Source organism: Xyrauchen texanus, chromosome 20 (assembly GCF_025860055.1).
Source record: "Xyrauchen texanus isolate HMW12.3.18 chromosome 20, RBS_HiC_50CHRs, whole genome shotgun sequence".
Lineage (NCBI taxonomy): Eukaryota > Metazoa > Chordata > Actinopteri > Cypriniformes > Catostomidae > Xyrauchen > Xyrauchen texanus.
This window is the reverse complement of record NC_068295.1, coordinates 36,277,637-36,291,564: the sequence shown is the minus strand read 5'-3', so window position 1 is coordinate 36,291,564 and position 13,928 is coordinate 36,277,637. Positions and strand designations below refer to the sequence as shown.

The 13,928-nt window shown below is 42.3% G+C and overlaps 2 protein-coding genes across 16 annotated transcripts in view; both read left to right on the top strand.

Moving 5' to 3' along the window:
- The window catches only part of LOC127660519 (uncharacterized), a 114,844-nt gene that overhangs the window by 19,856 nt on the left and 81,060 nt on the right, over window positions 1-13,928 (top strand). For 2 of the 15 annotated variants that reach the window (XM_052150814.1, XM_052150808.1), the window contains exon 16: window positions 524-621. The exons of 12 other annotated variants lie outside the window; for them this stretch is intronic. In XM_052150814.1, coding sequence (XP_052006774.1) covers window positions 524-621 — 98 coding nt within the window. The remainder of the gene's footprint in view (window positions 1-523; window positions 622-13,928) is intronic. One more of the 15 variants, XM_052150813.1, reaches the window with a different exon arrangement.
- LOC127660521 (uncharacterized) lies at window positions 635-13,112 on the top strand. Its single transcript, XM_052150821.1, has 4 exons — window positions 635-1,759; window positions 1,842-2,159; window positions 10,891-12,438; window positions 12,804-13,112. Exons 1-4 carry the CDS (start codon window positions 1,085-1,087, stop codon window positions 12,870-12,872), a joined length of 2,610 nt encoding a protein of 869 aa, XP_052006781.1. The 5' UTR covers window positions 635-1,084; the 3' UTR covers window positions 12,873-13,112.

The window sequence follows — 13,928 nt, the reverse complement described above, 5'->3', positions numbered from 1 at the left end:
ATGATACGGGTGATAAGTGAAAGCATGCATTTCTCCATTTCCAGACACAAATTGCCTTGTGTTGTCTTAAACCCCGCAAAAAACGGTCATGTCCAACTTGCTTGTAGTGTCAGCCTTTTGGTGACACTTGACAAGTTCCATGGTGGTTCACACATTTTTTTGGATTATCAGTGAGTAACCCAATTGAATACGGACAATCTCTGATGTACACAGTTCCTTTATAACATTCTTTATGAATGCATGTTATAATCAAACATGTTTCAGACCTTACACAACAAATGTCACACAGCTACACTGAGATTCCGTTTGTGGACAGTTTGTTTTCCTCCTGCTGTCACAATGTACAAAACATCATGATCTATAACTAGTTTACACAGATCCAGTACTTCAACTAGTTGCAGGACTAGTCATGCAACCCCTTATTTAATTTAATAAATAGTTGATCAATTTGCTGATTTCTTTTGCATGGGTTAGTTGATCCCTAAATGTGTTTTATGTTCCACCACATTTGCTTGGCTGCCAGCAGAAGAAAATGACCATCAAATTGCGGAAGGATTCAAAAGACTATATCAAAAAAGAGGTCAAAGCAGAGGACAAAAGCAGTGAATCTATGGATGTAGTGTAAGTAAATCATGAGTAAGTTCATCATTTTAGCCCATTAGCCATGTTCAAAGTGTTCTGAAGGAATATTTCATTTGGATCATCATTGGATTGGCATTGCTCAAGAAATTCTCGAAGAATGTGAAAAGTGTCATACAAGAACAGTAGGTAGGTAGAAATGATAATCGTTTTGTTCAAGGGGAAAGTTTTAGAAATAATTTGTATCTGCTTTTGAAAAGTTTACAGACCTGAACAAAAGCACAATGAACTTCAGTCATTTGCATGCTTGAATGCGATATATAACCCATCCAACAATACTTTAAATAGATTTCAAATGTTTCAATGGAAATACAAACTGTCTGATTTTGCCAATGTGAAGGAGTAGGAATATGCAGTTTAAAGGCTTATTGCATCAAAATGTTTGACTTTGTGTGAATAGTTTTTGTCATTCCGTTCCAGATCAGATTGTTTTAGGAGAAAGATTATGCTTTCTATAACAAGTTTAAAATATATTTTTTGGATTTATTGTGACAATTTCTTAAACTTCAGCAAGCTTAACAAAGAAAACGACAAGGCATTACCATCGATGACACTGAAGGATCTGAAGAAGGAAAGAGAAATGAAAAATGAAAAAACTAAACCTAAAGGAGATCTGGCACAGAGCAGTAGCAGGGAAAATAGTCGGCGCAGGTATAGTCGCAGCAGGAGCAAAAGCCGCAGCCGAGAGAGAAGCAGCAGCTACTACAGAAGCAGAGACCATACAGACATATACCGATGGAGTCGCAGCAGAAGCAGAGAGAGAAGCGGTCGGAGTGCCAGGAAGAGAAGTCACAGCCCAGATGACGGAGATGATCGTTACACAAAACAAAGCAATATTAAAGAAAAAATAGCCCAAATCCCTGAGTACAGTGTAAGGGAAGAATTGAGAAAAAGGAGAGAGCTAATGGAGCTCAAAGAGTTGATTGCACACCAGAAAGCAATGGTCTCTATGGAGCAAAGTGTCAAACAAATTGAGCCTGACATTGAGGTAGACATAGAACGTGGAATTACAACATTTGATTATCAGCATGTGCATCGGGAGAGCATGTGGATGCCTGACCTAAAACCAACCAAGTCCATCTTGAAGAAACAGTCTGAACTTCCTGATCCTCAATCTCAGGTTTGATTCCACTCAGACATCTTCCATTATGTGTCCCTTCCTCTCTTCCATATCTCATTCTGTCTCTTTTATTCTCTCAAAGGTTTCTACATGCAAGGAAACTGCTTCTTTTGTAAAGGGTGAGAGTCTAAACATGCAAATGGGATACCGTCAAAGGATAAGTGCCTTTGACTTGAATGAACCTGCCTACTCTAAATTTGAAAGTGATTCTAAGAAGAGTTTGACCACTGAAGGGTCTGAGAAGATACGCTTACCTGAGTTTAAGGATTCAGAATTGGTTAGGAAAAAGAAGCGGTTAGAAGAATTAAGTGAGTCAATAGGTCGCAAAATAGCGATAATTGCCATGGAACAAAAGCCAAAGTCCATTTTGAAGAAACGCTCCGAGCTTCTCAGCTCTCAGGTTTGTTTATCCAGATATTGGATAAATGTATTACTTTCTGCTGGAAAAATAAAACTGGTTTTACCAGATTAAGGTGTTTTTTTCCAAACATGGTTGCAGAGTTGTTGCAGGAAACTGGCTAGATTTTAATCCCCAAGATGGTCTGTTAGGTTAACCCAGTGTTTCCCAATTAGTGTGCTGTGAAAGATTGTCAGGTGTGCCATGGAAAATTATAAAATTCCACAAAATAAGTCAGGGCTCCAGACTGCGACTAATTTTGCAACCACTTTTCCTAATAGTGCGATTCAATTTTGCAAGAGGTCACACTAGTGCGACTACATAGTTGGGAGACTCACTGTTTGTGCTCTGTCGTTTTTTGTTGCATATGAGAAATATGAAATGGCGAACATTCCAAACGCAAAAGGAAACTGCTCTACCCAAATCAGTCAGTGTGGCTTAATGGACAAACAGCGCAGAGATGTTCATTTACATGTGGACTGGTCTTGAGCGCTCAGCCGTATTTTTTTTTTTTTTTTTAAATGACAAAATTAGTTTTGTGGTTACTTACTGCTAATCATGGTTTTACTGTATATTTACCTTTGGTTACTATGATCTTCTTATTGCAAATATCACAGTTAAGACTATATTAATACAATAGAACTTTCTGTGTAAAATATTTTCTAATACTCTTTGAGCATTCATTCAACATTCAAAAATTTGGTCTGGAGCCCTGTACTGAAGGTGGACTGGTTCTTAGGTAGGCTTGGTCATCGCCATGGTGTGTCGGTAAGGACACAGAGACAGGGAACCATTTTAAATGACTTTAATGTCCATTAAGTTCACTGGTTACATTGGAATGGATGGTAACTCGTCTATATGTGTGTGTGTGTGTGTGTGGTCTAAACAAAGGAAAGAAGAAATAAATTACGTAAATAAAATGAGTCTAGAATAACATAACATCACCACATGTAAATTACCAGATAACATAACAGATGTAAAGCTGTACAAAGCACTGTAACACAATATACATAAATAATGTGCATCCTTAACTTGTTAGCTTCATGAACCAAATACAGATCAATATACATTGAGTGTACTTTTGACAAATTCATCATAGGCTACACGTAATCAAACTAACATTTCTATTAGGCGGAAATATGCTACAATGGCCTAAACGGGTTCACATAACACAATTCCAAATAAACATATTCGGTTTAGACACGAACAATCAGCTTATCGTGAGCCATGGTCTCTCGTGCATCACTTTATCTTATATAAACAACTCAGAGGCTAGTATTGCTCAGCAGCAACAACAGCAATATATACAAGATAAATACACTTACTTTTAGTCATTGGCGCATCACGAGTCCAGCAGGAATTAGGAAGAAAACAACACACAAACCATCTCTCAATGATAAACGAAACGAAACTAAAGTTCTGCACACAGTCACCCGGCGAATGCTGTGGTTTGATTGGCTGTCCGTCAAGCGTGATCAGGGCATGACAGCGTGATCGGGGCATGATTGGCTTGTTCGTATATTTGTCGAATGGATAAAGTTTTCCAGCAGATGGCGCCGCTGACCTCCTCTTCTACAGCCGCCACTACATTTGCTTAGCAAATGTACATTCCATTTCTTTGTTAGTCTGTTGTAGGGTCATTATCTGGAATGGCAGGTAGTGTGATGAGACGAGACACTGGTCGATGGTAGTGTTTGTTTTTTACCTCGATCTTTGCGGAGCGGACTCGGCCATCCAATCCAGGGTATGTGGTTATTACCTTGCCGACTGGCCACATAGCACGAGGAAGTTGGTGGTCTACTACCATAACAACAGTCCCAGGTGTGAGGTTGCTGCATTCACTCATCCATTTTTGACGTGGTTGCAGGGTGGGCAAGTAATTCTTAATAAAACTTGTCCAAAACTGATCTGCCAATACTTGTGAGTGCCGCCATCTTTTCCGACTAAGAATTTCGGATTCTGGGTAAATCACTTATGGTAGTGATGCATCTGGCCGCCCCATCAACAGGTAGTTCGGGGTCACCGGATCTGGATCCGCTACATCGGAAGAGACATACCCCAGTGGTTTTGCATTGAGTATAGCCTCAACCTCTATAAGGAATGTTCGGAGGAATTCCTCTGTAAAGATCTGAGACCCTACTATGGTACGTAGGGCAGTCTTAACTGAGCGGATCTCGCGCTCCCACATACCTCCGAAATGTGGGGCGTTTGGGGGGTTGTACCGGAACTGTATTCTCTGTTTCACTAATTGGGTTTTGAGATGTGGGCTCATAGAAGTGAAAGTTGTCTGTAGCTCTTTATCGCCCCCTCGAAAATTAGTGCCTTGATCCGCCAGGATTTCAGGAGTTCCACGTCGAGCAACCATATGCCTAAGAGCCATCAGAAAGGAGTCTGTATCCATGTTACTCAGTAGATCTAAGTGGACACAGCGGGTAGTCATGCACTTCAAAATTATCCCCCACCTCTTTTCATTGCTCCTCCCTCGTTTTACCTGGAATGGGCCAAAACAATCTACCCCTGTGGAAAAGAAGGCTGGTTTCAGTAAGCGGACTCTGGCTGGAGGAAGTTCTGCCATCTTTGGTATATTAGGTTTGGCTCTCCATCTTTGGCATTCGACACATGAATGTTGATGGCGCCTTATTGCTTCTCTCCCTCTGAGTATCCAGTAATATCTTCGCATTTCTGCGAATACTCTTTCTGGACCAGGATGACAGAGTTTGGTGTCGAATTGCTTAATGAGGAGGCGAGTTATAGGGTGTTTTGGGTCCAAGACTATGGGATGTACAGTACTGTAACTTAAGTGGGTAGCTTGACGTAGTCGTCCTCCTATGCGGATGAGTGCAGTAGTTTTGTCTAACTCTGGCGACAATGTGAGCAAACGACTAGATGAAGGGATTGGCTTACCAGTTGTAAGAGCCTGATATTCTGTTGGAAAACTGTCTAATTGGACTCTCCTTAATAGGTTTGTTTCAGCTTGCTGGTACTCCGGTGATCCTGGGTCACCTGTTTTTCCCGCCGCCTCATGCATGGATCTAGAGGTAGCTTCCAGGAGTTCCTCAAATGTCGAGAACTGAGTCGCATCTGGCAGTGGTGTTACAGGATCAGTCGCAGTGATGCCACAAAACTTTGCTTACTGAAGCTCAGAAGGGTCCTCATTCAGTCCAATGGCAGGACTTTCTGGCCATGATTCAGGTGGTAGGTAGAGGAAGTCAGGTCCCTTACACCATCGATTGGGTTGGGTTAATTCAAGCAAGGTTTTGCCCCGTGTAATGTCATCTGCAGCGTTCCTTTCTGAATCTACATAGCACCAACAATGACCTTCAGTAAGTTCCTGTATCTCAGTTACTCTGGTTCCTACAAAAACTTTAAATCTGCAGGACTCCGATTTCAGCCAAGTGAGTACTGTTGTTGAATCACTCCACAAAAATGTGTTCCCGATTTCCAGTGAGAGCTCGTTATGGAGTAGCTTGGCTAACTGCTCCAGTGAGGGCGGCGCATAGTTCAAGCCTAGGAATTGATTGTTGCCTTTTTGGAGATACTCTGGATCTGGCATGGACGAATGCCAGCTCAACTTGACCTTGGTGTTCAGTACGGAGGTATGCTACTGACCCATAGGCTGCCTCAGAGGCGTCGCAGAAGATGTGAAGTTCTCGTTCCACCTCTGGGACATCTAGTGTGGCTGACACATAACACCGGGGTATAGTGATTAGTGGTAGGTGTTCCAGTTCTGATTCCCATTTTTGCCAGGCCTGCAGCAGCTCAGAAGGAAGAAGGGGGTCATCCCATTCTCGTTCTTTCTCCCACATTTGTCTTACTAGGATTTTGGCTCTGGTAGTGAAAGGTATTATGTAACCCAAGGGGTCGTACTGGCTGGCGAGGACCCGGTATATGTTCCTCATTGTTACCTCATGGTAAGATAGAGGACGATGGCGGTAATGTAGGGTGTCTGGTACGCAATGCCAGTTTAATCCCAGGGTCATTTCTTGAGGGTCTGATTGACTGCAGGAAATCCACAACTCAGTGTTTTCCGATCTAGCCTCTTTGGGGAGATGGCTAATCACTGAGGCCTCATTGTTCGCCCACTGACGGATTTCAAATCCACCTGAAGCCAGTAAGGACCTTAATCCATCGATTAGCTCACGGGCTTCAACTGAGGATGCAGTGCTCTGTAGACAGTTGTCAACATAAAAACAGCGTTCAACTGATTGTCGTATTTTATCACCCTGCTGGCAATGGGTGAAAACGTGTCTCTGCACTGCAAATGTTGCACAACAGGGGCTACAGGTTGTTCCAAATGGAAGGACCTGCCACTCGTACATGTCCGGTGGATTCCCAGGCTTTAGATCCTGCCACAATAACCTTAGAAGGGGTTTGTCTTTGGGGAGCAAGTGAATCTGGTGGAACATCCCCTTTATGTCTCCACTGATGGCTACTCGATGTTCTCTGAAGTGGATTAACACTCCAAGGAGAGAGGGGCCTAGCGTAGGTCCAGGTAATAACTGCTTGTTTAAATTGTCCCCATTAAAGGTGTACGAGCAGTTGAATACCACTCTGTGTTTCCCATTGTGGGTCACAATATGGAGTGGCAGATACCATGATTCTGTAGACTGGGATGCCTTTTGAGGTGGCATTTTAGTGGCGTAACCAGCTTTCTCCAGTTTTTGGATCTCTTCTTGATACTTGTTAGCTAATGGCAGGTCCTTAGCTAACCGACGTTCAGTGTTACGGAGGTGGCCCATCACAGCATCCTTTGGAGCATGTAATAGAGGCATTGTTTTAACTCTCAAAAGTGGAGTGGCGTATCGTTCAACTCCATCCACTTTCACTCGCACTGTCTGTGTCTCTAGCATGTTCAGTGCTTCTTGGTCTTGCTGTGACCTGATCACCATCTTTTCACTGCGATAAGGAAGGATGTCCATTTGCCATAACCTTTTAATTTGATGAAACAGTTCTGCAGATGGTGAACAATTAGACGTGAACAGACACGGTGAGACTGAGAGTTGATCCTGCAGATATTTGGAGGGGCCCTTTAAAGTCCAGCCGAGACGAGTTCTGACAGCGGCTGGGCCCCCAGGTGGGCCCAATCGCACTGGCTCAATTGGGGTTATGAGCTCAGTATGATCTGAACCGATAAGCAGTAGGGGACAAGCTTTGACCAGAGGTGGTATTGAGATCCCTCTGAGGTGTCTGTACCTTTCCTGCAGGGTATTCACTGGGTAGTTGTATTCTGCTAACCCAAATTAATCTGCTGTAAAGGCCCCTTGAATGTTGAACTTTTCCCTTGGATTACTTGGGGTGGATAAGCTAAAATTCACAGAAGTACCATGCAATGTCCTGATGTCTTGATGCACCGTCCGTAAATTAAATTGCTCTGGTCTGCCCTTTAAACCGAGGTGTTGTGCAGCTGTGGCGAGCAAAATGGTGCGCTCTGAGCCATCATCAAGCACAGCAAATGTGTCTAAAGTTTTGTGCTGGTGATGGATGGTAACCTTCACGACTTTCAGAAACACTTTCCCACCACATCGAGGTTGGTCCAAGTATAAAGTTTCTGTGGTGGAATTGTACAGGCTATTGCTCTCACTGGTAACCTCATCCTTCCTTTGGTTGATGTCGTGGAGTATGGAGAGGTGCTTGGCAAAGGTGGCAAGGCCTCTTTAGGTCACAGTCTTTGGCCATGTGGGAGCGTGCACATTTCCAGCACCGTTTATTGTCTTTGATCCAGCCAACCATTTGCTCTTTGGTTAATGCTATGAATGTGGTACACTGGCTAAGGTAATGTTCTGCACTGCAGTATGGACAGATGGCTTTGGGCTTGGTGGGTCATTTGGGATGAACTGCCTTGGGTTTGGTTACTGTTTCTATACCTTGTCTTTGTTCCCCGCCATGAAGTATGGTGGTATGTTTGCTTTGTCCCCGAATTGCTACCCTTTGGTCTCGTTTTGTGGCTCTTGTCTCATCAGTTGGGTCAAATTCCATACAGTTAGCTTCCAGCTGCAGCCAATCTGCAAACTTGAGGAGGGAGAACTTAGTCTTATCTGGGTTTCTCTTGAGGTAATGCCTCCTGAATTGAGTTTGTTGTGAACGAGGAAGACGATTCAGAAGACGTTTCACATTTGACCCACTGTGCAGTTCTTCAATCCCATCCCCCTTTAGGGCTTTGAGCATGCCGACTATTGCTTGGACTCTGAGGGAAAAGTCGTCGAATGTCCGCTCGTCACCAGCACGGATGGGCGGCAGGCTCTCCAAAATCTCTATTTCCTTCAGTACGAACTGGTAGGGATGACCATACCTTCTGTCCAGGGCTTGCAGGGCGTTAGTGTAAGGCATGACTGACTCTGCATGTGCTAACACTAACCTGTGACCATTCGGCACCTTCACATGCTTAAGAAGGATTGAGTACTTATAATGCTCTGATAATTGTGGATGAAGCAGGTTGTCCAGAGCCATCCTAAGTTCCACGTACTGGGCTCGTCTTCTTTAATGAAATCTGGAAAGGTTGGGCCTTTACTGTTGGTGGAACCCAGTATGATGATAAGGGATGGGGAGTGTAGGGTACAGCGTCAGCTCTAAGCTGAGATGTTGTAACTGGGTTCACAGTTTCTTGCATGGGCTCAGACTCTGAAGCAAACTGACTATGTACTGGAAAGGTCTCTGGGGCTGATACTTGATAAAAAGGAAACTGGGTTGTCTGGCTCGGTCTCCGTTCAGGGTGAGGAGGCAATGGTTTCATCCAGGGCTCTTCTCTGTTGTGCACTCGGGTTCTGGTTGGATCTGACAGAGAACTGCAGCATGGTGAGGCGTACTGGTGTGCCGAAAGGGTACTCTCTCTGCTCACAGGAGGTGGTGACTGGAAATGAGTGTCTCTGATTTGTGTTTTTTTTCAATACCTGCGAAAGCTCCTCAAAGAAAGGGGGTTGGGGTTTGACAGGCTGCGGCCAAGGATAGCTGTTTGAGCAGATATTACCAGGGCTAACATCGGATTTCAACTGTCCCTTCTCCACTGATTTCAGGATCTGGGCTCTAGGTGTCTGATGTCGGGATGATGCTCGTGAGGAGTGAGCAGATGCTTGAGGAGTGCTGTGTAGCAGGACTTTCTCCAAGAGCTCTGTTTGGCGCCTAGCAGTCTCGCTCTGTTGTTTGTTAAGTTCCATTATTTGCAGCATAAAGTCCTCAGATGATCCAGCTGTTCCGAATGGGTGGTGAGAGGAGATGGGGGTTGAAGTCACCATTACCTTCTCTTTAGGTCTAACAGCCTGTCCTGATGGGTTCTCAGCATAGTCAACCACATAGTCATCTAGGTAAACAGGCCTCTGAATCGCTCTTTGTGGACGTCGGGATGAGGCAGGGGCAGACTTTGACATCGCCGACACTGGGGTTGCCATGGTAATGACCTGTATCCGGCTCGAAGGACCAATTTCTGTACTGAAGGTGGACTGGTTCTTAGGTAGGCTTGGTCATCACCATGGTGTGTCGGTAAGGACACAGAGACAGGGAACCATTTTAAATGACTTTAATGTCCATTAAGTTCACTGGTTACATTGGAATGGATGGTAACTCGTCTATATGTGTGTGTGTGTGTGTGGTCTAAACAAAGGAAAGAAGAAATAAATTACATAAATAAAATGAGTCTAGAATAACATAACATCACCACATGTAAATTACCAGATAACATAACAGATGTAAAGCTGTACAAAGCACTGTAACATAATGTGCATCCTTAACTTGTTAGCTTCATGAACCACATACAGATCAATATACACTGAGTGTACATTTGACAGATTCATCATAGGCTACACGTAATCAAACTAACATTTCTATTAGGCCGAAATATGCTACAATGGCCTAAACGGGTTCACATAACACAATTCCAAATAAACATATTCGGTTTAGACACGAACAATCGCTTATGCGGAGCCGCGGGTCTCTCGTGCATCACTTTATCTTATATAAACAACTCAGAGGCTAGTATTGCTCAGCAGCAACAACAGCAATATATACAAGATAAATACACTTACTTTTAGTCATTGACGCACACGACTCCAGCAGGAATTAGGAAGAAAACAACACACAAACCATCTCTCAATGATAAACGAAACGAAACTTAAGTTCTGCACACAGTCACCCGACGAATGCTGTGGTTTGATTGGCTGTCCGTCAGCGTGATCAGGGCATGACAGCGTGATCGGGGCATGATTGGCTTGTTCGTATATTTGTCGAATGGATAAAGTTTTCCAGCAGATGGCGCCGCTGACCTCCTCTTCTACATAATTTACCCTGTAAATAAATGTATTTGCTGTGGCACTGCAAGAATTAATTTGCAAGAACAAATCTACAAATTAGAAAATAAGCAAATATGTTGTTTTTTCATTACCCAATTTTTGCATAGCTGAATTTTAAACATTACGAGTAAACTCTACTAAGGCGGACAGAAAACTTGATTGTTTGGGATAGAGGTTTGCTGTGGGATTTTTTTATTTATAAAAAGTGTGCTGTTGCAGAAAAAAGGTTGGGAAACACTGGATTAACTCCACCAGTTGGCATTTCAGCTGATCGTTAAGCTAATGACCATAAACTACCAGCTTTGACCAACTAGAAACCATGTAGCACCTTGCATCAACTGACCATCTGAAGCTGGTTTTAGCTTCATTTTCCAGCAGAGATATGAATACTTGGAAAACTCAGCTGTCAATGGTATTTCAATTATAATGTTTAATTTGCATTTTATGTTTTGCAGAGTGAAACAACCTCCGTTGATTATTGTGGTCAAGCAAGTCAAGATGATTTTGTTTTTACAAAACTACCTTCTCAGTCAACAGCAGGTGCTCTATTTGACAGGTCCTCAAATCGACAGTCTGTTCATTCTGATACTTTGGGCTTATTCAACAGGCTCTTAAAAGAGTCTTCAGCAACCTTGCATGTAACTGAACCTTCCCATTTTAACAAGCCAGTTGTACCACAGTTAGTCACGCAAGCATCCAATTTATGGTCTCTACATGACCCTAAACCTTCCAGCATGTCCAAAGGTTGCAATTCTCAAGATGACCAGCATTGGGGATCATCTCGTCAGACTAATGAGCACCCCCATAGCAGTAACCCTTCTGCAAGTCAGGCCGCACTTTTAGATCAAAAGCGAACCCTTACAACACAAATGGAGCGCTTCCTTGGTGCTCTCAACAAGGCAGACTCCTGTATAGTAAACTCATTGTTTCATGAGGCTAGAAATGATCAGGCTTTAATGAGCACCCAGAAGCACTCTCAACCACAATTGGATATGAACATACCCTTCATGGATGAGTTATACGATCCTTTTAAGGAAGATGAAGACAATGGTCATCATCCCTTTATAGGAAGAAGTGTGGGTAAACATTCTGTCCGAGAACAAACTAAAAGCCCTGTGAAGACTGAAAGCCATTTTTATGACCCCAACAAAGATGACCTCTTGTCTAATGAGAGAGCTGTACAGGATGGTAGTCGCTTTTCTTGGCTTGTTGGAATAAAGGATTTAGAACCTAACAAGGATACATTCAGGGATGAGCACAAAGTGGAAGATGATGTCCTAACCAACCTTAAAAGAATCATAATGAACTTCAAGTCAACAAAAGACACACAGGAATCATCATCATCATCAACAACAGTTTCTCAATTTTCATACCAACCTGCTTCCACATATGTTGTATCCACAGCTCAGCCTGGCAGTTCCCAGTATGCTCAAATTTCCACCAGTCCTGCTTTGTCAACTTCACAATATTCTTACCACAGTAATGAACAAAAGTTTAGGGGTTCTACCTGTCCTTTGGATAGTAGTCAGAACACTAATTTGCAGTTATCTGCATACCCCTATGGCACTGTACCTCTACCCCCTAATCTAGGTTATGCCAGTGGTCAGCAAGTAATGGCTCCACATATGATGTCTTCTTATAGTTCATACACTACACCAATGGGCAATCCTTATTCTGCGTGTCCTCCACTCACCATGCCAATTCCCTATGGGTTTCCACCTATCTCCAACCCTCTCCTCCTCTCTTCCATGAACTCGTCCTACACTACCCTACATGCTGGTCAAAACATCACTGACAAAAAGACACAACCTGTTAGATCTCTGAAAACAATAGAATCAAAAGAAACAGTAGTCACGACAGTTGATGTTAAAGGAGAGCCAAAAGGAATACCAAAAAATAAAGTAAATAATAGACCAGCAAAAAGTTTGCAGAAGATAGCAGGGATAAAACTGGTCTCTACTACAATAAAGGATGACATCATGGCAAAGCAAAAGAACGAACGGGTATGACACCTTTTTCTTTTCACAAGTTGTTAGCTAAAGCAGAAAAAAGTTGAATTGCTCTACCTTTTTATATATTTTATTTAGTGTTTTACATGGTTAACCATTAAATGTAGTAGTATTGTAATAAGTAGCATTTTAAATATTGTGCGAAGTTAGACCTATATGCATGTTTGTGTGTGTAGCTTAGCTTAAGGTTGAAAAGATAAGAATGAAAATTTGTTGCCAGATTACTGTACAAATGCTTTATGTAGAAAGAGACATGGAGGAGCAATATTAAAAAAATTTGAATGTTGCATATTACATATAACATTACATATTATTTAAGAAAAATATATTACCATAGATTTGTGCATGATGTCTTGCAGACGAGGCTTCGGAGGATTCAGCGGAAAAGAGCCAGACGAAGATTAAACTACATGAAACAGGCTTTTTAAAGGAACTTTGAAGGCGTTTGAAGTTACAACTGATGTCGTCCATAGAGGAGACATGTGGGAAAGAGGTGGTTAACTTATCTATAAAAGATTGATGTAGAGAAAATTACATCAGATACTGTCACGCTTGTGGAGTATCGCCAATATTATTTATTGCTGATTTTGTCTTTGAACATTTTTTTGTATGTTTTTGTTTTGTGCTTTTTTGACTTACCTATATTTTGATTGCTAGAATAACTGTAACCAATAAACAATTTTTATTGATTACAAAAAGACTTGCCTATCTAGGCTTTTATTTTAATGTTTTAAGTTTGTGAGACAGAACAAACTACGAAGGAGTCTTCTGTCTTGGTTGTAAGTATAATTTATACTTGTAATTTAGGCCAGATTCGACTTACTTTACCTAACCTGAGAATAATAAAAACAAGGTAAAAGGTGTTCGTTTACACACCACATAACATGGTGGCCAATGCACCGGGGCTCGACGAGGCTTAAAAACAATAAATAGACAAATCATTGCAAGAAAAGGTATCCAAGACCCAAAAGAGAAAATAAATTAGACAAAGAATGACCTGATTTAAATCATATGAGCTTAGAAAGATCCGGTTTAGAGAGCTTTTAGTGAGGTGTAGGTAAGGCCTCGGATGGTGTGTCTCAAGAGACTGAGTAAAAACAGGAAATTTTAAAGAGGCTGAAATAGGTTTGGCTGTAATCCAGTGGGCTCAGGAACTAAAAAGATTGAGCAATAATAATGAAATACAATACAAAATACCTGAAGTTGAATATATAATGAAAGGTTAAAAAGGCAGACATAAAGGGGCTCAAGAGTATTGATGCTGATTACCACCCCTGGAGTCATAAGTTCAAATCCAGGGTGTGCTGAGTGACTCTAGCCAGGTCTCCTAAGAAACCAAATTGGCCCAGTTGCTAGGGAGGGTAGAGTCACATTGGGTAACCTTGTGGTTGCAGTTAGTGATTCTCACTCTTACTGGGGCATGTGGCAATTTGTGTGTGGATTGCAGGGAGTAGCATGAGCCTCCACATGCGGAGTCTCCGTGG

What these genes read in the sequence shown, in the direction of transcription:
- LOC127660521 (XM_052150821.1), top strand. Translation starts at nt 1,085, where the DNA reads ATGCTTTCTATAACAAGTTTAAAATATATTTTTTGGATTTATTGTGAC. An exon ending in TTCCTGATCCTCAATCTCAG is followed by an intron (nt 1,760 to 1,841) that starts GTTTGATTCCAC and finishes ATTCTCTCAAAG; the next exon opens with GTTTCTACATGCAAGGAAAC. An exon ending in CCGAGCTTCTCAGCTCTCAG is followed by an intron (nt 2,160 to 10,890) that starts GTTTGTTTATCC and finishes TATGTTTTGCAG; the next exon opens with AGTGAAACAACCTCCGTTGA.